Genomic DNA, 21,566 nt, shown 5'->3' with positions numbered 1-21,566 from the left:
TTCCAAAATAAAACCATCTCACTATATCAAACTTTACACATCCTCCTCACAGCAGAATGAGTCACCTTGTGGAATAATTATGTGTACAAAAATTCATTATAATTCTTAGTGTCTATTAATCATTTATTCTCTACAGGTTTTAATTAAAGTATTTAGCTTATTTTGGTATTGGTAAGGACAGAAAATCACCTTTATGACCTTTATCATTAAAATGATTATTTTAAGGCTTTATGGTTGTCCACATAAACAAAATACTACTATTTTACTATCACCTTTATGTTTTTCATATTTATATATTTTAGTCTTACACAATGAAGGTTTCAGGAGTGAGTTCATGTGTTCTAATGGCAAGTTATGGCCTGTACAGCAAGCTACCTGTTCGTGCAGATGACAATGAAGGAGATGACAGATTTATGCAACAAGCGAGTTCTCAATTGACAAGGTATATTTACACCAAATGAAGCAAAACAGCTGCTTATCCAAATGTTGTGACTGACGTCATGCCTACCTGACCAGTAGGTGTGTCGCCAATAGCGACCCGTGGATTGAATGTAAAACCATCATTGCTATGTACTCAGTCTAATCCTTGCACTGATGTCAGTTTGCACAACAAGGATATCTTGTTGGGATGATCATTGACTCTGCACGGGTGACACAAATTGATGATATTGTACTGATTGTGTGGAGCAATGATTGCATGTTTTACCAGCATCAGTCTCCTACTACACATTACTAATCTAGGCACTGATACTTGATCAAGAATCAGGCAGGATATAAATACAAGAATTAAAACTGGTAGTCTATTAACCTGTTTGACATGATCGACAATAATGCTGGGCATATTGTGGTAGGCATGAATGATGATGTCTGCAGTTTCTCCATGGATGTCAATAGGGTTTCAGATTGGAACACTGGTGTATAGTCTTATAATGTTCAAACACTGTAAAAACATAGTAGAATGTACAAGGATAAAATTGATAAAATTTGAAAAAAAAAAATTAAACACAGTTGTGTCGAAATTAGATGTTTAAAATTTACAGTTGCCTCAAAGTAAAAGCTTGGTCCTTTCATAGTTTTACATCATTCATATATATTCAGATGTGCCGATCCTTAAACAAGTCCAAGTATTTTCGTAGGTCTTTCCATCTTTGGCAAAATGGTACGTCATTAAAGCACCTGCCTCCACTAAATCACTGGACAAGTACCAGGAAGCAGAGCAATCCAATTCAAAATGTATCCCTGACCGAAGCCTTCTGGTCACAAGGTAGCTTCCTATTCTGATCTATCATTCAACTTTACCTCCTCTAATCAGGATGGTCTATTATTTGGGGTGTGTCTTTCACTGTGGCTGCTACTCTGCCATATGTACAGTCTACCACTGGGCACCTACTTAGGTATGACCTTTGTGTTAGACATTTACATCAGCTTTCAAGTTTCTAACTTGTTGACATTTAGAAACAAAAGACAAAGCCCTTGGCTTTATCCTCTCATGTCCAACAAAAATGAAACATGTACTTTGTTTGTGTGGACTTATGGACGTTCCCATGAAGCAGGAACAATTTCCATCAAAGTTACAATGACAACTGTATTTGACCATGTAGAAAGTACAACAGGCCACATGTTCTTTTTAAATATATTTAAGCAAATGAATTCTCAAACACAAAATTCTTTAAAAAAAGGAAAAAGTCACCTTTTCCCCATTGACCTTTTCTCCCAGTTCATTGTTAACCCTTGGGCCAGGTATGTGTTTTAAAATGCCATGAAATTTGTCTGAAGGAATTCTGTCTGAACTTGACTCCCTTTTGTCTTCTTTTCCTTCAATTTAACAACAGTTAATCTCAAGTACAAAAAAACATTTTTGATTGAAACTCAAGATGTACCATAATGTTAAACTGAGATCTTCACAACACCAGATGACTCAACTCGTTGTACATTGGTCTGCCATTTAGTTAACTATAACTCCCTAAAAGCATGAGAAAAAGTGGTTCCATGTCTAGAAACATTCGAACAAATGGCCAACAAACGATGTTCTCATGTCTGGAACCAAACCCATGTTCTAGGTATAACCAGCAAACACTTGTACCACTAAACCATCCCACTCACGCCAGGTCATGGGCCAATCTCTAACCCTGCCCACTTAGGAGGACGACTAATTAACCCATCCTACACACTCCAGTTAAGGAGAGACAAAAATCTACAGACCCTGCCGCATTCAACTTGAGATCTGTCTCAATTTCACAAATGAAATCTAATTTTTTGGATACACAGTGTCAAAGCTTTATCTTATCATGGAAGTCATAAGGTCATTGCTCTAACTTCTAAGGCCTAAAAAAAAGGTTGTGGTTCTGATTACCCGACTAAACCTTGAATTCTGGTGCCAACCCTATTTTTTTAAGCGGAATGAATAAAATAAGCTTTCAGATACCATTGTTTTTTTCCCGGCACCAACAGACATCGGTCATTCTGATAGAGAAAGTCGACATGATGGCCACAAGCTTGATTGAATGCACAATTACACATTGATAAATGTGTTATTAGTTTGTACTTTATTTCTAAAAGAAAAAAAGGAATAAATAAATCATACCTACCTACCCGAAATTTTAAGGAGGTGCCCCAGAGTAATAACGCTGAGATTTTGTTCAAACAATGTTTGTAATGTAAACTGTACTGAAACAAGCTATGACAATGAGCAGTGACACCTGAGTAAATGATCGTGATATCATGACGACAGCAATGTTATTATAGGCATCTATATCAAGATCACCTGTTTGGGTAAACACTGGACACTTGTGGCTTACATGTCTCTAACCTATAACTGACGGTAATAGCTGAACGGTAAATATAACTATTGTCAGAATGACTAGTCCATGTAGCACCTGGCTGGACTACACATAATCATCTTTATCAATTTACATGGCTAATGTCATTTTAAATATTCATTAAATAATTTGTAGAGTGTTGAAACAAATATTACATATTTTCTATATATTCATAAAGAAATGAAATGACAAAATCAAACAAAATTCCATTTCTTAAAACTTATTTTTATGCACTGACATACTAGATTCTGAAACATTCTAAATGTGTCCATTTCATGTACCTGTTCATACTGAAAATATAGCATAGGACAGATACTTCGTATTTTGTAAACTAGATCAGATATGATCTGGTCCCAGGAACATCACTAACCACTAAAAGATCATAAAATGTTAAAAGTGATACAGATCAAAAAAATAAAAAGTGCTAAAAAAATTCAGTATCATGAAATGACAAAAACCTATGGATGAAACCTGTCAAATATCAAATGTTTATAGACTTCTATTGATAAAAAACACACAACATGATTACCTAGCTGAATACAGTGAAATAAGACCTGTTAAACAACGCCCTTGAAAATGTTTTTGGCAATTGTTGACAAATGTATATCATTGTATTCAGAACTCTCTACATCCCACATACAACTGTAAACAATGTTGGTAATTGTCATACCTACTAAACACAGAGAAAGAAAAAGTATCTAATGAATAGTTTTGTCCAACAGAAGAATGTGTTTAAAGGACATGATTACATGGATTAGGTAATGTGATATGAGTGTGTATTATGTGGGCTATAAGTCACGAACCCACCACGATGAAGTGTCTCAGTAGAAAACCACTCACAATTATTGTATTTATCAAGTGTAAAAATTATTCTGCAATGTTTGTCTGAGTGTTTTAACACACCTGACATCAAAGGCGTTGGTGAAGGTTACAATATCCGAAATAGTGAAGTAAAATATAAATCTTATACATCATTATTTACGATAAAAATATTTATAGGGGGCCATTTATATATTCTGTTAATATGAACGTCTGATATGAATATTCATGGTGTTTTTGTCACAATTTAATAAATGTATCGCGACCACGATCCGAGAGTTTGGGACAGATGAACACATCTATAACTCTCCTTAGTTGTTGACACTTATATTGATCCATTTAAATGTGTATCTATCGGCAGATTATACTTAAATAATTGTATGACCACAATAATATTCGCACAAATCGATAAGACTCACCTGTAGAAGTATGTAAACAAATGCCAGATGTAAACATTTCATGTTGTCTCAAATAAGAGGCGGTACACAATCGGCTGGTGTTTCAAGTGTCGTGTCACTGTATATTCCTTGTATGGCAGTTTACCATCGCTCTGTCTGCGGGTACAGCTTTCCGTCACCACCACCTCTCACACTGCCCGATACACGACGGACGTCTGTGATTGTCAAAGAAAAAATTCAGACAGGTGAATTTGGAACGGGTCTCGAACTCGAAGTTTCACTGGGAGGCTTCTTGGCAAATTGCTTCGCTTTGTATCCTCCTTTGAGTGAATTTGAAGATTTAAGTCGGCTGCTGACCTGTTTATCCTCGTGATCAGTCCTGAGTGTTTCGACACAGTAAAATGTCCCGTCCCTTAATGAGGGTTACTCACTCGAAAATGCCGACATTCACTCCGAAGCCTCGCCCAAATCACCTCTCGGCTTACGAGCATTGCATCGCGACATCGTGACGTCACAGCCTCGTTTTCACCTCTGGCGGATTCCCTTAGTTTTCGATTCGAGAGTTTTCACTCAAGCGTGACATTTACATTTTGTTTAATTTGTTGAATTAATACAGATGTCTTTCGTCACCAATTTAAACTAAACCATACGCATTTCTAAACAACATATTGATGTAAGGTGCCTATTCAAATGTGTGTTTGTTTTGTGGGTTGATCGCTTGATGGTATAAGTAGGTCGTAGACTATTTTTATACACACGAGGCAAGCCGTTGGGATCCTCGCTCATTTCCGTATTTTCACTTATTTCCTTGACTTAGTTAAAGTGCACCTCGCCGCGTGATCAAATAGGAAACTTTATATGTTTCCCTGATATCCTTTGCAAGGAATGTACAAACTGTATGAATGATCTTACCGTACGCCTGAACGCATGCCAAAAGCAATGTTAACACAGAATAACACCCTGTTATGGTCAATGTGCAATTGTTTCATGAAGCACAGGGGCGTGTCACGCTTAGAAACAGCGTTAGAAAGACATATAGGTATAGACCCTACCCTAGTATTACGTTTCTAAGCGTGACGTGCCCCTGTGTCATGAAGTACGCGGGGGCAGATTCCCTTAAAGACACACTACAAAATGATCCATAAATAAATTTCAAGCGATAACTTTGTTTATATATTTCGTTATAGTTATGATTATAATAGCTGAATATATTGGTATCTGAGATTTTCTACCCCGGATAACGTTATCATACTAATGTGCTATTTTGTACGTCAAACAAAAATTGTATAGTCTATAAAAATTCTATAGTTATGTTTCCAACCAATAATACAAAAGTTAGCTAGAAAAACTACTGAATTTAAACGGAAATCTTGGTTTTTAATGAAATTGTATATTTCCAGAGAATACACATCAGTCTATGGACTAGCTGAGGGTGTGTGTATGGGGGATGGGGTGAGGAGTGGGTGGGGGTGTTTGAGAGAACTCACCAAGTTACTCATGATTTAAAGCGTGCTGTTTCTTTATTTCTAGAAGAAGAAAAATATTTTATTTATGTGCCACATGGTATAGTACACCATAACAACACATGGGAGATTGCGATAAAATAGTACACCATAACAACACGGTCATGGGAGATTGCGATAAAATAGTACACCATAACAACACATGGGAGATTGCGATAAAATAGTACACTGTTGGCACACACTTCACTGAAAACACATTGCAAAAATACTTGTCATGCTTTCTTTATTTTCCCCGTTGACCTGATATTCTATGAGCGATGTGAGGCAATGTGTATCAGTGACCTTAATAGGATATCGCAACTAATTACTTGATGAGCATAAAGCTAATGATCTGTTCGTGACATCCTCCTCAGATAAGCCCAATTATAGACTATAAAGTAATTACCGACGAGGACACAGCAACGTTATGGGAAGAGACTAAAGTGTCACTTATTTTACAACCCTCAGTTGCTTTACTGACTGACTGAATATGGTTTTACGCCGCTTTTAGCAATATTCCAGCAACATCACGGCGGGGGACACCAGAAATGGGCTTCACAAATTGTACCCATGTTGGGATTCGAACCCAGGTATTCGGCGTGACGAGCCAACGCTTTAACCACTGGGCTACCCCACCGTCCCTCAGTTACTTTAAGCGTAGTCAGCAACACGAATATACAATAAGAAATGTTTGGTAGCACGTGCCTCTGAAAAAGGTACACGCCATTATCACATATTATAGCAAAAGACCAAGATTTAGAATCCCATTGACGTAATACTAGGATAATAAAGAATGAAGTAGAGCATCATTTTAAAGTATGATACATTAGGGATATATTAGACGTTAAATATAGATTTCGACTATTGACTTTTTAAATATTTAATTAGATGTGATGACGTTCAACAGCAAACCTATGCTGTGTTTACTTATATATAAACACACACGTGTCGCGCGCACCCACACTCACTCACACACACGCACGTATTTGTATTAAAACGATCACGAAGATTGCTTGTGAAGAAAATGCGACTGAAGTTTATCTGGGAAGAATTTGATTAGAACTGTCTGCACAATGTGCGTTCCGCATTCCCTGCCTTATTGAACCTGTGATATATAAAATACCGATATGGACAATAGCATATCGTATTACATTTATACGCCCTGTAACGAAGAGGCGGCTGCACGGTGCTTATCTATGCCAGTCACGTGACGTGAAATAAACACCAGTTTGCCCATCAAAGAGATACAGGCATTAGAAGAGAACCCGACATGAGCCGATGATGGGATGGTCTTAGTATATTGAAAGTGACATGCTCTGCTTGGAAAATCCTACACAGGTAGTCCAGAACTTTAGTGATGAATTATATCCAGTTATTCGCCCGAGATGCGTACATGACGGATGCACGAGTAATATATTGATACACAGATATACCACTCCCACGAGTCGCCCGATAAGATTATACACATGATATGATAAATGTACTGGCTACATACACAGCGATATATCATGCGTCTTGTAATCTAGATGTACACAGTATGACTAAACTCGAAGCTCTGTCTGAATATCCGACCCCTTTCCCTTTTTTTCGAAAATGTAAGTTTTCAATCCGATTCATATGTTTAAACCAACATAGGCGATTTGTCAGTGGTTGAGACGTTACTATCAGGTTGAATCAAGAATCAGCCGCTCGCGCGTTTATATTGTTCATACACAAATAATTTATAGATTAATCATAGAGAGAGAGATGTGAGCACGCGCACACACACACACGCACACACACTCACGCACGGACACACATATCCAGTTTATATATTTTGGCACAACGCTGACAATGAACCGAACCACCGAACCCAACTCTTGGCAGAATTTCTATGCACCAGACCACGAGGGTGGTTATTACCATCGGATGTTTCCAAAGACTACAATAATTTGGTAAGTCCCGACTTCCCCAGAATTTTGTGCTGGGTTTCTTATTCTGAGTATTTTGCAGATATACAGTTTTAATAAAAAATCTTATTTCCTGGAGTAACCGCCAGCTGCAGTCTGCTGAGTTTAGTCAAGTAAGCTATTTAATATAACAACTTAAATATATGATCTAAAAGACACTCTAACATGAAAGTAATTTACAGTATACAATAATTCAGTTATTTCAATGCAGTCGCTAGACCCTCAAAATATCTCCCCCTTTCCTTGAACCTGCATGGGCAGTATGCATGACCTGGAGTGTGACGTCATCACTTAATGGATCAAAGCGTAGAGACGCCGGTTTTCTCTGTGAAGTATGTGTATCATGTTAAACAAGTCCCGTGGTCGGGGCAGTGCGAGTCTCTCCACGTCACCCAACACAAACAGGAGTACTTCCTGTTTTTATTCAGTAGAGGGGAATTGTCTGCTCGTTGAATATCTAACTACAAAGTCTTGTATACGTTGACTTACTACTAATCGTGGAGGGGTAGGTCAGTGGGTTAAAAGCTTGTTCGCCATGTCTAGGACGCTGGTTCGATTCTACACAAGGGTGACACTTCATGGACGAATACGTGCCGTTCGACCCAAAACTCGGAATTACAATCGTGTGTTCATTATTACAATTTGAAAAAAAGTGTTACGCATGGAAAACAAATTTTCCGAAAACAAAATAGTTTCTAAATGACACATGATACCGCTTTAACGACTAGCTTGATGCAAGACAACGGCTTCCCTTTAAAAAAATATAACAGTTAATATGTAAACTAGTAAATTATTTTATCTTTTGTATTAAATATTAAGATATGAGCCTTTAAATGGATAACTTTTCTATTGTTCTGTATCATGCGACTTTTTTGTTCCTTCATCGGCTCAGATTTATGTCCAATATATTTTTGTCGACGAGGGTTCGTGTTTTTTACTAACTCAAATATGCGGAAATGACTCAAGACACTTGTAAAGTCAATCACACACATGGTGTTCTATGTTTGCCTCGTAGTATCCATGTTCACCAGGAAGGCTTGGGCCAGCGATCACTTACCTTGTCAATAGCTGTCACTTTGACGGATCACGCACCTGCAGGGTAATGCACAGAAATCGACAACAGGCGGTGTCTCACCACTTTACACGCCCGTGCAATTAGCAGTTTATCTTAAGCGGCAATCTTCAGAAGAGTCAATAAATCAGCCAACATAACCACGTTTTGTTTGAAGCAAAATGAGTGTACTTATTATTATTTCACATTTCAAAGTATTTATTACCCGAGAAATTGGTTCCATTCACGATATATTGCGCCACAATGTTTTCTTAAGGCGAGGCGATATAATATTGTATGGATATAGCCTACTAGGTGACACACCCGTATTGAATTGTTAATTACATTTCTCACGTTAACCAAAGACGTGACATTATCTTCTCCTCGTTTACTATAATGATAATAACATTACTCTTAGTTACATTGAATACACGTAAATACGGTACAAAGGTGGCCCCCACTAACCCTTTCAATGGAGACACTTATGTAGAGAGAAGACATAATTATTACGACAACACTTTTGTTAGAGGTGTCAGGTTTGTGTTTTCTGTTGGTTTTCTTTTCGGGGTGATCTTTGTAGCATATACATATAATGAAGAGAGGATAAATATTATATTTTGACATGGTCCGTGTGCGTCCAACTGTTTGGGTAAACATTCCTCACAGCTATAGCGACGGGGACCATAGAAACTATGGAACTATTTTGATAAAATAAAACCGCGAGATATATTTATATGGAATATATTATGTCCAATTAAGATTTTTGTAATACTTTTTATTCCAAGATGGTTTAAACATTCACAGGCATAAAATTAAAATGATACAGAAAACGTTTTAGCGTAAATTATATACTGACACTTATATCAGTTCCTTAAAACCAGAGTAGCATGGTCGTGGTAGCAAACTCCGCCATAGCTACGTGTAATAGTTAGTCTAATTCCCCTAACCGTCGTATACATGACCCAAGGGTTGCTTGTCTTATCTACCAGTCGGAAGCCTATGTAGTACGCACATTGTTTATAAGTCGTTCTAAATGCTGTGTCGGTTGAGTACAGCCTTCTCGTTTCCGTCCTTGTCATGCTTTACTGTCGTATTTCCCATTGATATACAGTTTAATCCAGACTTATATTTCCGGGTTACCATGTTACATGTCCCTTTAATTTTACATCGTCGTTCCCAATAGGTGGTATCTTGACTAAAGAAGGTTGAATGGATATCCGTTGTGTGTATCTAGAGGAAGTTAACAGAATGAATGAATGAATGAACGAATGAACGAACGGACGGACGGACGGACGGACGAACGAACGAACGAACGAACGAACGAACGAACGTACATCTGCCATGGCCCAGAATACTGACTGACTGACTGACTGAGTTTGGTTTTACGCCGCTTTTAGCAATATTCCAGCAACATCACGGCGGGGACACCAGAAATGGGCTTCACACGTTGTACCCATGTGGGGCTTCGAACCTGGGTCTTCGGCGTGACGAGCCAACGCTTTAACCACTGGGCTTAACCCCCCACCCACCCCCACCGCCCAGAATACAGTGAGAGTAGATACGTTTGATATCTGGCTGGCTGTAGAGACAAGCAAACAGCTCAAAATGAATTGCACATAAACTGGCTGACTTAGGGAAGTTGGGTTGGCTTTAAAGTCGCTTTAACAATATCCTAGTTATATCACGGTGTTCTAGCTTCATGTGGGAGGGAAGCCCGGAGTTATGCATGTCTCCGACCTTTACAGATTGGATAAAACCCACACACATAATCAAGAGAACCAAAACCATAGGATTCTGATGTGCCCAAGGGACGCTACTCTGCACAGCGCCTAGGCAAATCGGGTTGTCTAATAAGTGATAGAAAGCCTTGTTTCACAGAAGTGGGTGAGGCCTTCCATCAACAGTGATACTGCTCTTACTGTTCGCTCTGCCAGACATACGGTTCGTTATCAGGGAGGGATGATATGATAAGAGTCCTAGTTTATAGGCTATGAGATAACTTATATAAAGTACTTTCATTCTGGGGAGATATATCTCAATTTGATTTAAAGAAATGTTTATTTTTCACGCCAGAGGTCCTATATTTGAATATTTCATTACGAATAATGCCTGTACAGGTAATTTGAAATTATCCACATTCATGTAAATATTTCCGCCTTCAGGTACTTTAAACATTGGCATTGACGGTGAGCCAAATATGGCCCCTAGATATCTCGCACCATGTTTAAAATTTCCCTTCCCCCTTGAAAATTCCTGGATGGATCAGCCTATGTCTGTACAGTCCGATCAGACCTGAATCACTTCTCACTTGCCACCAATTCTCGCCCAGATATAACCGGAATACTGGTCACAGGGGCTTAAAATTCAACTCTCGTCCACCGAGTCGGTAAATCAGTGAGTTCGGACGCGTGACGCTGGAGGTTGTCACGACACACGTGCATAGGAAGAAAATCGCTCTAAAACTTGAAACGCCCCTTGAGCGCAATATCAACCATCCACTCGGTTTATTTGCTCTTTATCAATCACTCTATCATATCGTCAAAAGGTTGAAACTGAAACAAAGCTGACGAACTGACAAACTGGTAAATTCATAAACTGTGAAAATATGTTACTCTACAGCTCAGCCAGGAACCTGGTTTCTTGTTTGTGTGTAAGGGTTTCGCTTCGCAACAAGTTGTTACATTCTATTTGTAAAGTGTATACAAGACTTAGTAAACTGAATAAAACAAAATGTATGTTACTTGTTTGTGTGTAAGGGTTTCGCTTCGCAACAAGTTGTTACATTCTATTTGTAAAGTGTATACAAGACTTAGTAAACTGAATAAAACAAAATGTATGTTACTTGTTTGTGTGTAAGGGTTTCGCTTCGCAACAAGTTGTTACAGTCTGTTGTAAAGTGTATACAAGTAAACTGAATAAAACAAAATGTATGTTACTTGTTTGTGTGTAAGGGTTTCGCTTCGCAACAAGTTGTTACTTTCTGTTGTAAAGTGTATACAAGACTTAGTAAACTGAATAAAACAAAATGTATGCTTCTTGTTTGTCTTTATGAGTTTTGCTTCGCAACAAGTTGTTACAGTCTAGTTGTAAAGTGTATGTATACAAGTAAACTGAATACAACAATTTGTATATTTTTTTTATTTCAGGCCTATCAGTGCATTATGTTTAAGCCAAACCGTTCCCAGATTCATCGCTATACCTTTGAGCCAAGTTACGTCACCTTTGGCCGAGCCTTGCTATCAATCATGACCCCGTGCATCGGGCGGACACTTTGGATTGCGTCAGTACAGAAAACTACCCCATGGAATCAATTAGGCGATAAACAACTTGTTGACTGTTACACCTCTGCGTGTATTATTTGCCGTTTCCAAAGATGTGTATTGAATTACATGTTCATTTCGCCTACCGCCACCCAACAGCATAGCCCCGAGCTGTGGGAGCGTGTGTGCATGGCGTGTTGATTTCTCACACATCGCTCTCTACAAACACGGAAGAGGAAGAAATAGGTACGATTGTAACTTAAAGTGTTTGTAGTCTTCCGAACAAAGGAACAAATTGTAATTAACAGGTAATGCACAACAGTGTGTGGATAGACGGAACACCTCTGGCAATAACGGCAAACAGGTATAGCCAAGGAAGCTTCTTCAGTAGAATCAGCACGTACCGCATAACCTCTTGAACTATGAACTCGGTACCATGAACTCAGGAGGGAGGTGAATGAGCGTGCCAGTATCAACTTTTTGATGTGCATGCAGTAGACATATGCACACGCTTTCATCAGAATTAGCTATAGCGGTAATGTGTGTATCGATGACCTGTTATCTTTTTACATAAATATTTCGAAATACTGCATGTTCGTACTTTAATTTTGAAAACCATGCACTAACTTTAAATCAGTATTCCAGAATGTACGATTACTGTACTGCCCCTAAAGGTAGAACAGTAATTGACTGTGCTCTTGCAGAAGATTATAACGACGCACACTTTAAGCAATCTAAGCTCGAGGGTGGTAGTGTAACCTAATGGTTAAATATTAATATTATTAGTCAAACTGAAAACCCGGGTTCGATTCCCAATATGGGTACAATGTGTGAAGCCCATTTCTGGTGTCCCCCGGTGGAATATTGTTAAATATGGCGTAAAACCATACTCACTCACTCAATCTAAGCTCGACAAAATACAATAAGACAATACAGTAGACATGTAAAGGTTAGCCTGTTTTATTACAAAAACTAGGAATTATTAGTTACCTCATTTATAAATGTGGCAAATAAGCATGTACAGAATTGCACAGTTAAGTCATGTACTCAACTGACATTGCACAGTTAAGTCAATTCGTTATCTCAACTGGACCCCGCCGGAATACATAAAAGCGGCGTATTCTCAAACATTACATAAATATTCTCAAACTTGATTTAGAATTACAGCATGTTTTATATAATGAAGCTGATTTCCGGCTCGGCTCAGACATTTTGCAAAACATTTTCACGAGAGAACGGATAAAACCAGTCCATTTTTACAACAGTAGTCAGCACCATTACTATCGATTCAAGACTGAAAGGTGTTGAGGAGTGAAAAGTGTGCTTCGAACCACACCAGTCCGAGACTGGACAGGACCGAGTTGTGCCCCCTTTACTGATACTCTCAGAATGTCCTTATCTGTTTTACTTTGTGAAACAAACAAATGAAGTAAACTTACCACAGTGTTTTTTCCTTATAGCTTGAGTAACTACTTAGGGGATAATAGGACAATTGTATTTGCATAGTCAGTTCCTCATTGTGTTTTGCTCGCTGGAGTGGTTTACAAAGATGTATTGGTTTGAAACGATGTATTGAACACTGTATGTGTTATGTCAAGAAGATGAAAGGGATATATTTGTGACATGTGGTTCTGTTTGGTCTGTGTTTGACAACCGTTATATACATTTTATAAGAACAAACGCATAGCTGCTTACACTTACTTTTTAATCTCCCCTATCAGTTTGTATTAAGGTGCCGATGTTAGCTTATCAGACGTATAAGCAGTATCCGAAATATTTTCTAAAAGTTGCTGTCCAGTCAGGCCAGCTATGCCTGAAACTTACTAGCCCACAAAATAATTCACTAGCCCGAAATTTGAATCGAGAAACTAATCAACATATTGCAAAAAATACCATAAAAACAAATGACCCCATGAAAATTCACCAGCCAGTCGGGCCAGTGACTGTGGAGGTTTGCTGGCTCGACTGGATTTTTAATAGCAACGGGCTACCGGGCCAGTGGCTATTTCGCACACTGGACGTAAGTGACTGAATTCAAATGTGCTTCTCTTCACAAAACAGGCAATTTGGATTAAACATGCTCCTAGCCCGTAGGCAGCCTGGGATGTATACTCCCCACGGAGTTGAGAATCATAAACACAGCTCGGTGAACAAATAATTTCAAGCAAACTTTGATACTGTTATCGGAATACTTGCAAAATGTGCTGCTCTGAAAGAGAACGAAGACGTGTTCGATTTTGATTAACATTTATTAAGCATGTTTAGTTTCATGGGTTGAGTCTGTTGTGTCTGAAACTGGGAGGTTGTCACAAACTGAAAGAAGGTTTTAAATATAGACAGGAACTGTTGCGAGGATTATTGTGATAGCCTGATTATCAATTATCGAAATCTGGAATTTTATAAACAAATACACCTGTCAACGAGATTCACACATATCTGATACATCACTTGACCTAGTGGAAGCGTCTGCTCAAGGATGGAAGGTCTGTGGTCTGTGGTTCGATCCCTGGACGCGTCATACTGAAATGATATTTGTTGGTACTCTGTTTGACGCCCAGGGGCTCCTTTCACGAAGCAACCTTTACTAAGGTTAACTTTAACTCCCATTCTTTAACACTGCACCAAGGTTACCTCAGTGACTTACGATCACCTTAGTGCTTTGTGAAAGGAGACCCTGGAGTGAAGATCCGGGTTAGAATTGATATTCCGTAACCCACATGCATGTCGTAAGAGGCGACTAACGGGATCGGATGGTCAGGCTCGCTGACTTGGTTGACACATGTCATCGTATCCCAGTTGCGTAGATCGATGCTCATGCTGTTGATCACTGGCTTGTCTGGTCCTGACACGATTATTTACAGACCGCCGACATATAGCTGGAATATTGCTGAGTGCGGCGGAAACTAAACTCACTCACTCACTCACTCAATATTGACGCCCTGATTATGGGTTTCACAGAGGGGATATTCGTTTGCCTTGTGGATAGAGCGCCTCAACAGCCAGGCTGGTGGTTCGACCACCGGCACTCGCCATTATGGGAATATAACAAGGAATGGAGCTCGGGATACTGTGTATGTGTGTGGTATCCATGGTTACCTGTCCCGTGGTGTTGCAGTGGGTTACTATAACATCGGCACACTACATACGGGGTAAAAGAGCATACTACGTTCCCTCCAAATAAGCAACCTCGTTGTATGAAGCGCACGTACAATCTTCACAATGACCCAGATTTACGCCGGCGTTATGTAAGTCACGTGACTAGAGTTTCAAAACACGAGCACGTGCGCTGGTTTATGGATATTAGTCGCCGTGGACAGAAGCATGGCGGATACGCCCAAAGTGTTTAATATTGCGGTCATCGGTGTGGGGATTGCTGGGAGGGTGAGAATCCGGGACTTGAAGGAGGCTGAGGCTGCAGGGAAAAGGCTCAAAGTAGCAGGATTTGTTTCAAGGTAAGCCGTGGACTCGCTGAGTGGAGGATTTACTGCTGAAGCCGCATCCCCGGCTTGGAGAAGGAGGTCGCTGACTGGAGCCTGTGGAACATTATATACTGCATACAGCATGTTGGGGCATGTAGTAAATGCATGTTAATATAGGATATATACTGGAAGCCACGTCGATGTCTTTATGAAGAAACGTTTTGGTAGTGACACTTAGACGTGAGTCAGGCACTGCGCAATGATTTTACTTACCTTTTCAATTACAGTTGTATAAGAATTACACAATTATATATTAATTTCACGGTCTGGTGTTCTATTTGGAGACCTGTGTCTAATATCAACACATAATCTTAGTGTAAACAGAGTCATCCATAATCACCCTATTGACATTCCCAATACAATCTGGGCTGGTATATACACAACGACGTGAATATCTGGATTTAAGGGGTTAAACATAAAAAGTGCACAGGTCAAATACCCCCTGTCCCCACCCCAACCCCTTGTCTGATGAGCTCACGTTGGGAAGATATGATATATTTATATTTTAGGAACGCTGCCGATTGAACTAAAGGAATTTGTAAGAACTGTAAGTAGTTATAGTCAATTTATTGAAAATACTTAACGCCGCAATGAATGTTAACACTAAACGCGACAAAAAGAGGTCTAGATAAACGCGAAACCCTGATATTAAATCCCGACGGTATAACACACGCCAGCCTCATCCATAAAAGCGCTCTATGGGACAAGCTGTTGCATATTAAATATGTATTCAGTGATTCACGGCAGATATGGCTGTTTCCATGTGTGTCTTTTGTGCACATCGCTTGTTCAGCTTCTAGGTATATAAACAAAATGTATTGGGTACATGAATTCAATATTTGACAATGTCAGTTTCATTGAGCGGTTTGTTTGACCGCAGTTTGACCGCTAGCTCTATCGTACATGTACTCATTAACGGTAATCAAAAAATAGTTGGCACGAGTGGCTTAGTATATTCAGTATTTGACACGTCCGTCGTGTATGGGATTCCCCACGAAGAATAATTCGTATTTTGGAAAAAGCGAATAGGGGACGAATTAGGTGAGGAGTAGATGAAGGTCAGAGAAACACTGGTACATCACTGTTACAAATAAACAACTTATTTTCTGTCTCATGTGTTTTCACCTTGGGCAAGTGACATTGTTCAAAATACGCCGCTGCTCCCCCAGCGAATGGGTACCCGATAGGATGAGCTGATAATGTCGCTGTCAACCTTCTAGCACCTCACAGACTGTACAGGTGAGCTGAAGGTGAAAATCAAGCGATACTGATCCATTGGCCAGGCTAATTATATTGCCCTTAGAACATACTTTTTTGCAGATTTGGTGCATTATAAATATGGACATTATTAATCTTCTTGTTAGTTTTACTATTTGTATCATTATAGGCGCTCTCTTGAAATTGACGGTGTACCGCAGCTGAACCTAGATGAAGCGCTGCAGTCGCCGGATGTAGATGGCGTGATGGTGTGCACAGAGCCTGGATCACACGAGGATATAGTACAGTGAGAATGCCTTTTTTTCAAATGGTTTAGCTTAAACTTTCAGATACATCTATCTGGATGCATCTACGGCTTGGCCCGATGATTTTATTACCTCCCTTTGCTGGCTCCGCATTCTCACAGTAGCCAATCAATAATCCGCCGTTACAACCGAGCTAGCCAGTGTCAACAAAGATAGCGGTCGAGGCCGCGAAAGTTTGTTCGCAGTTCGACTCAGGTTTGGGGTAAAAACATACAGACAAATTGACAGGTCTGAAACCTTAAAAAAAGATATGCAAGAACTCTTTCTACCTCTTTCAGAGTACCTCTGAAAATATATTATTGTGTTGCCAAGTTTAATCGGTTAGAATATTTAAAAAGCGAAAGTGAGCTAGATCGACTTGTGATTGGTACGCTCAACTTCCCAGCGTAGACACCTGATTGGATAAAAAGCCAACCAAGGGAGGTAATTAAATCATCGGACCAAGCCGTAGATGCATCCAGAGTATAGTGGAGATGTTATATTATGATAAGGCGTTTCGGGATAGATTGCCAATCCACTCTTGGTACAATTTTTCCCCCCACAAAATGTCATATTCACTCACTACCAGGACCCTCTAACTTCGAAAATTCACACTCGTTTTACTCAATTGTTAAACTGACCTGAAACATCCCTTTATTTCCCCCGTAAGTATTGTGTTCCGGGACGTTACAGTGCTGCTAGGGGTACCGCGTTTCCCACTGAAATAATCGATCCAGTGTGGGTTGTCAGGGTTGTATGTTTTGTGACTTGCAGAAGGGCGCTGGATCACAGTAAACACGTATTGGTGGAGTACCCAGTTGCTTTAAGTCCACAGAAGGCCAGACAGATGTACTCCCAAGCTGCAGAGAAGGGTGGGTAACAACGTATAGGAACAACAAATACCGCTGTCCACAGAATACCATGGCTGCAACCACATACTTTGTTCAGAAATACCAAAATACCATGTTTACAACCACATATTTGTCCACAAATACCAAAATACCATATCTGCAACCACAAGCATTGTCCACCAATATCATGCCTGCAACACACATAGCTTATGGTGACCATATATGGTATCATGATATTGGCAGGGCTGGTGCTACACGAGGAAAACATCGCTCTCCTGACAGAAGCACAGGCGAGACTGAAAGAGAAGGTAGCCACAACCACATCGAGGCTCATATCAGGGGAGATAAGGCTGAAAGGTAGGTGTTTTCGATATTACTAGAAATTACTGTTCCTACTCTGAAGAAAAACAACAGTTTTGTTCCGGACATCTACTGAACAATCCCGGATAATCCAGTAGTATTATCCCTTTACTACACCAGAAGAAGAGAAATACTTATAACATCTGTCCTTTGGAGTACAAGTGACCAAGGCACTGAAATTCAATGTGCAGAGCTACGTCCCTTGGGTATACTATAAACAAGTGATCGTGAGCTGTTACCCAGAATCCTCCCCTTGTTGTACTTCAGCCATGTTTATCAGCACCTCACACATGCGCGCAGGTTTCACGAAATATATCTACCTGCACCACATGGGGCTTGCTTCTGCGTCACAACGACACGTGTTAAAGCGACGTTAAGCACTCACTCACAATCTGTCGCAGGCAACTACAACGGCTGGATAGAAGACTTCAGCAAGTCTGGCCTCCCCTTCTTGACTAACGTGTCCATTATACAGACCGTCATGGCGGTGTTCGGGAAGGTCAAGGCCACCCGTACCGAGATGGAGACCACGGAGAAAGGGTTCACTGCCAGTGGAGACCTTGAGACTCACACAGGGTAGGTAGTTTGGTGGACGTAGAACTACATCAACATTGTGAGTTCTGGAAGATACGACATGTTATATTTGTAGTGTATGGATGATCTTATTATGTCACAACCTCCTGCTCTCTTCCTTATAGGGGTGGGGCGGTTGGGTAGCCTAGTGGTAGTCTGGGTTCGATACCCACATGGGTACAATGCGTCAAGCCCATTTCTGGTGTCCTCCGCCGTCATATTACTGTAATTGGTAAAATCGGCATGAACCATTTTTCCTCACTCACTCTTTCTTATGGCTAAATTTGAAAGTTGATTAACCCTTCAATATATATGTAAACATGACAGGAAAAGGAATCTTGGCAACACATCATAATATATTTGCCTGCATCTCTCACTGACGTCACCTCATTTTGTTGTATCGGAATTGACGTCTTATCAGCCAGTAGCTGAGCACCGGTCTCTCACAGCACAGTACAAGCGGGAACCAGCTTAAATCTGTAAAAAAACATTCATTTCTTGTTTCATTTTACAAACGAAATGTGTATTTTCTATCACCATGTGAATGAATGTCCATGGTTCTACAGCTCGGTAATACGACTAAAGTTGGAGAGATTCAAAGAAAGGGTGCCCAGAGTAAAAACTCTCAGGTTTGAGTTTGAAGATGGCAGTGTGTTTGATACGGAGGGAGACAAACCACCCCAGTCAACCCCAGGGCGTGGCGAATCCACCCCGGCAGCTCCAGGACCTGGGAATCAAAGAAAGAAAGGTACAGTACTGGCAACTGGAGTGTTGTCATACAGTGGAATCTGTCAAATCCGGACTCTTTGTAAACCGGTTTTCTCCATAATCCTGACTACTCTCTCAGTCCCGGCAAAATTGTTCTTAATATATAATTAAAGCTTGCTTTATAATCCGGACTCCCTCAATCTCTCTGAATATCATATACAGACGCGCCCGGCAAACACTGAACCTTATGATCGATATGATTTAATGGGTAATGGGGTTACTGGGTGTTTGGCGTGGAAACAGTGGCTGACTGCATGGCCACTTTGTTAAAGGTCACATGCAACGTAAAACACAACTTTGCAGATTCTGATACCTTTCGGTATGGACTTACCGAAACATATTGTCAAAAATGCAAATTCAACTTATAAAGTTGAAAAATAACTCGATGAAAAAAAACGCGCGAAATCGGAGTTCAAACGTTTCACTAATTTTCCCCAGACTTTTCTGGGGAAAACGGGTTTCAACAGCTGGGCTGAGCTCATAGCACGTGCGCAGTGAAATAGGTCCGTGCAGCTTGGAAGCGCGTTGTCCGGTGAATACTCGCTGAAGGCTTTGGTGTGAGCTATTTTTCTAATGTTTTGTTGATATCTCACAGGCGCGAGCATTTTATATGTTATGACAGTAAATTAACTGTTTATATAATTTCATTTGTCTATTTCACCACACGTTCTTCTTACCGAGTCACTTTCTCAGTTCGATACTTGAAAGCAATGTCATTATTTAGCGTTGACAGAATTTCTAACTGTGATATAGATATGTCGTTGTCACAGACAAAACTCAATGTCTTGTTTTACTGACACCTGTGTGTCTGCCTGCCTGTCTGCTAATGACAATAGTCAATACACAGCTGCTATCACTGACCACATGCAATTTGAACTTAACACCAATCAGGCTATACACCATAAACAAAATGCATTGATTTATGGCCCGAGTTCGGTCTCTGTCACATTATGTTATTACACAGACAGGCAGGTGTGATACTTGAACACATGACATGTTATGATGTCTGTTGATTGCAAAATGTTATACACAAAAAATGAGCATGTATTTACAAAACCCAACATCTCTTTATATACACACACAATAAGCCGTGAGGGCATCTGCAAATGAACCAGCCGTTACACTTGAGTGCACACCCACCCGCTCTGACTGGGTTCGGTATCCCGGCTGCTTCGTTTCTTGGGAAGTAAACCGAAGTACACAATATTGCACTTTTGATTTGCGATTGTACGCTTATAATTTTGTTTATATGTTTTTTCATAACCAGCAATGTATATTATATGTCACAAATAAGTGATAATTGTGTTTTAATTATGTTTGATTTTTTGGTTGCATGTGACCTTTAACATCCGATCACCAGTTAGGGGATTTCATCATAAGACTGTAGGGCTGGGACGGATAAGAAAAAATGGAATCGAGTACCCGCATGTACTTACCCGAATCGGAATCGAGTACCCGGAAATGTACTGAATAAAGCGCTTCTGTCAACTTTCTGAATATTCAATCACGAGTTGACGGAGATTTTCATACAAACCTTGAAAGGATGGCAATAAGACACTGAAACTGAACGTAGGCTATTTTATTTACGTCTATTTAACCAATACAGAGAGTAACACAATTACATGCATTCCTCGTTAAAACACAGGACTTTTGGTTACCGCTGTTACTTTAAATTGACTCCTCACTGCTCATGCTCAGATATATACATGATATACAGTCGTTAATAATGACCTCCATTAATCGGACAATACCAGTATGATGCAAACGTGTGTCACGTCAATAATGAAAAAGACAAGTTATTATGTGGCCTTCTCCTTTTCCGGGTACTCGATTCCTAGAAATAGTACTCGATTCCAGCTATACCCGACCGGATTCGAGTATCCGTCCCAGCCCTATAAGACTGCGGTAATTGTCACCATTCTGTTTCGGAATCCCCATGTTATGTTGAATTAGGAACATTTTCTGATCCATGTAGGAATTCGATATTTCAGGTTTATTCATGCAAGATCTCGAATTATTCTTGGAGAAGCTTCAAGGTCAAAGATCAAGGTCAGAAGGAAGTCAGTTATCTGTAGAAGCTCTGGAAGTGGCGGCAGGACTCAACTCTCTCATCGCTGAATCAAACTGAAGCATCATTAAACGCACTTACATTTACACGTGCTGTATCAATAAATCATACAGATATATTTTAATATTTTGAAAGTTTTGTTTATTTTTTAAAAAAAATGATGAAAC

The 21,566-nt window shown here is 39.8% G+C and overlaps 2 protein-coding genes across 2 annotated transcripts in view; one reads left to right on the top strand and one right to left on the bottom strand.

Moving 5' to 3' along the window:
- LOC124269441 (tyrosine-protein phosphatase 10D-like) overlaps window positions 1-4,538 on the bottom strand; it is a 53,657-nt gene extending 49,119 nt beyond the window's left edge. The window contains exon 1 of the mRNA XM_046704443.1: window positions 4,058-4,538. Coding sequence (XP_046560399.1) covers window positions 4,058-4,099 — 42 coding nt within the window. The 5' untranslated portion in view covers window positions 4,100-4,538. The remainder of the gene's footprint in view (window positions 1-4,057) is intronic.
- Window positions 4,539-15,054: 10,516 nt separating this feature from the next.
- LOC124269493 (biliverdin reductase A-like) lies at window positions 15,055-21,528 on the top strand. The gene is made up of 7 exons (XM_046704508.1): window positions 15,055-15,250; window positions 16,665-16,781; window positions 17,554-17,651; window positions 17,874-17,987; window positions 18,392-18,566; window positions 19,130-19,311; window positions 21,323-21,528. Exons 1-7 carry the CDS (start codon window positions 15,120-15,122, stop codon window positions 21,457-21,459), a joined length of 954 nt encoding a protein of 317 aa, XP_046560464.1. The 5' UTR covers window positions 15,055-15,119; the 3' UTR covers window positions 21,460-21,528.
- Window positions 21,529-21,566: the final 38 nt, after the last annotated feature.

The sequence above is a fragment of the Haliotis rubra genome, unplaced genomic scaffold, assembly GCF_003918875.1.
Source record: "Haliotis rubra isolate DU_JTF1 unplaced genomic scaffold, ASM391887v1 Scf145, whole genome shotgun sequence".
Taxonomy (NCBI): Eukaryota; Metazoa; Mollusca; class Gastropoda; order Lepetellida; family Haliotidae; genus Haliotis; species Haliotis rubra.
The sequence above is the reverse complement of the archived record's forward strand: the minus strand, read 5'-3'. Positions and strand labels throughout refer to the sequence as shown.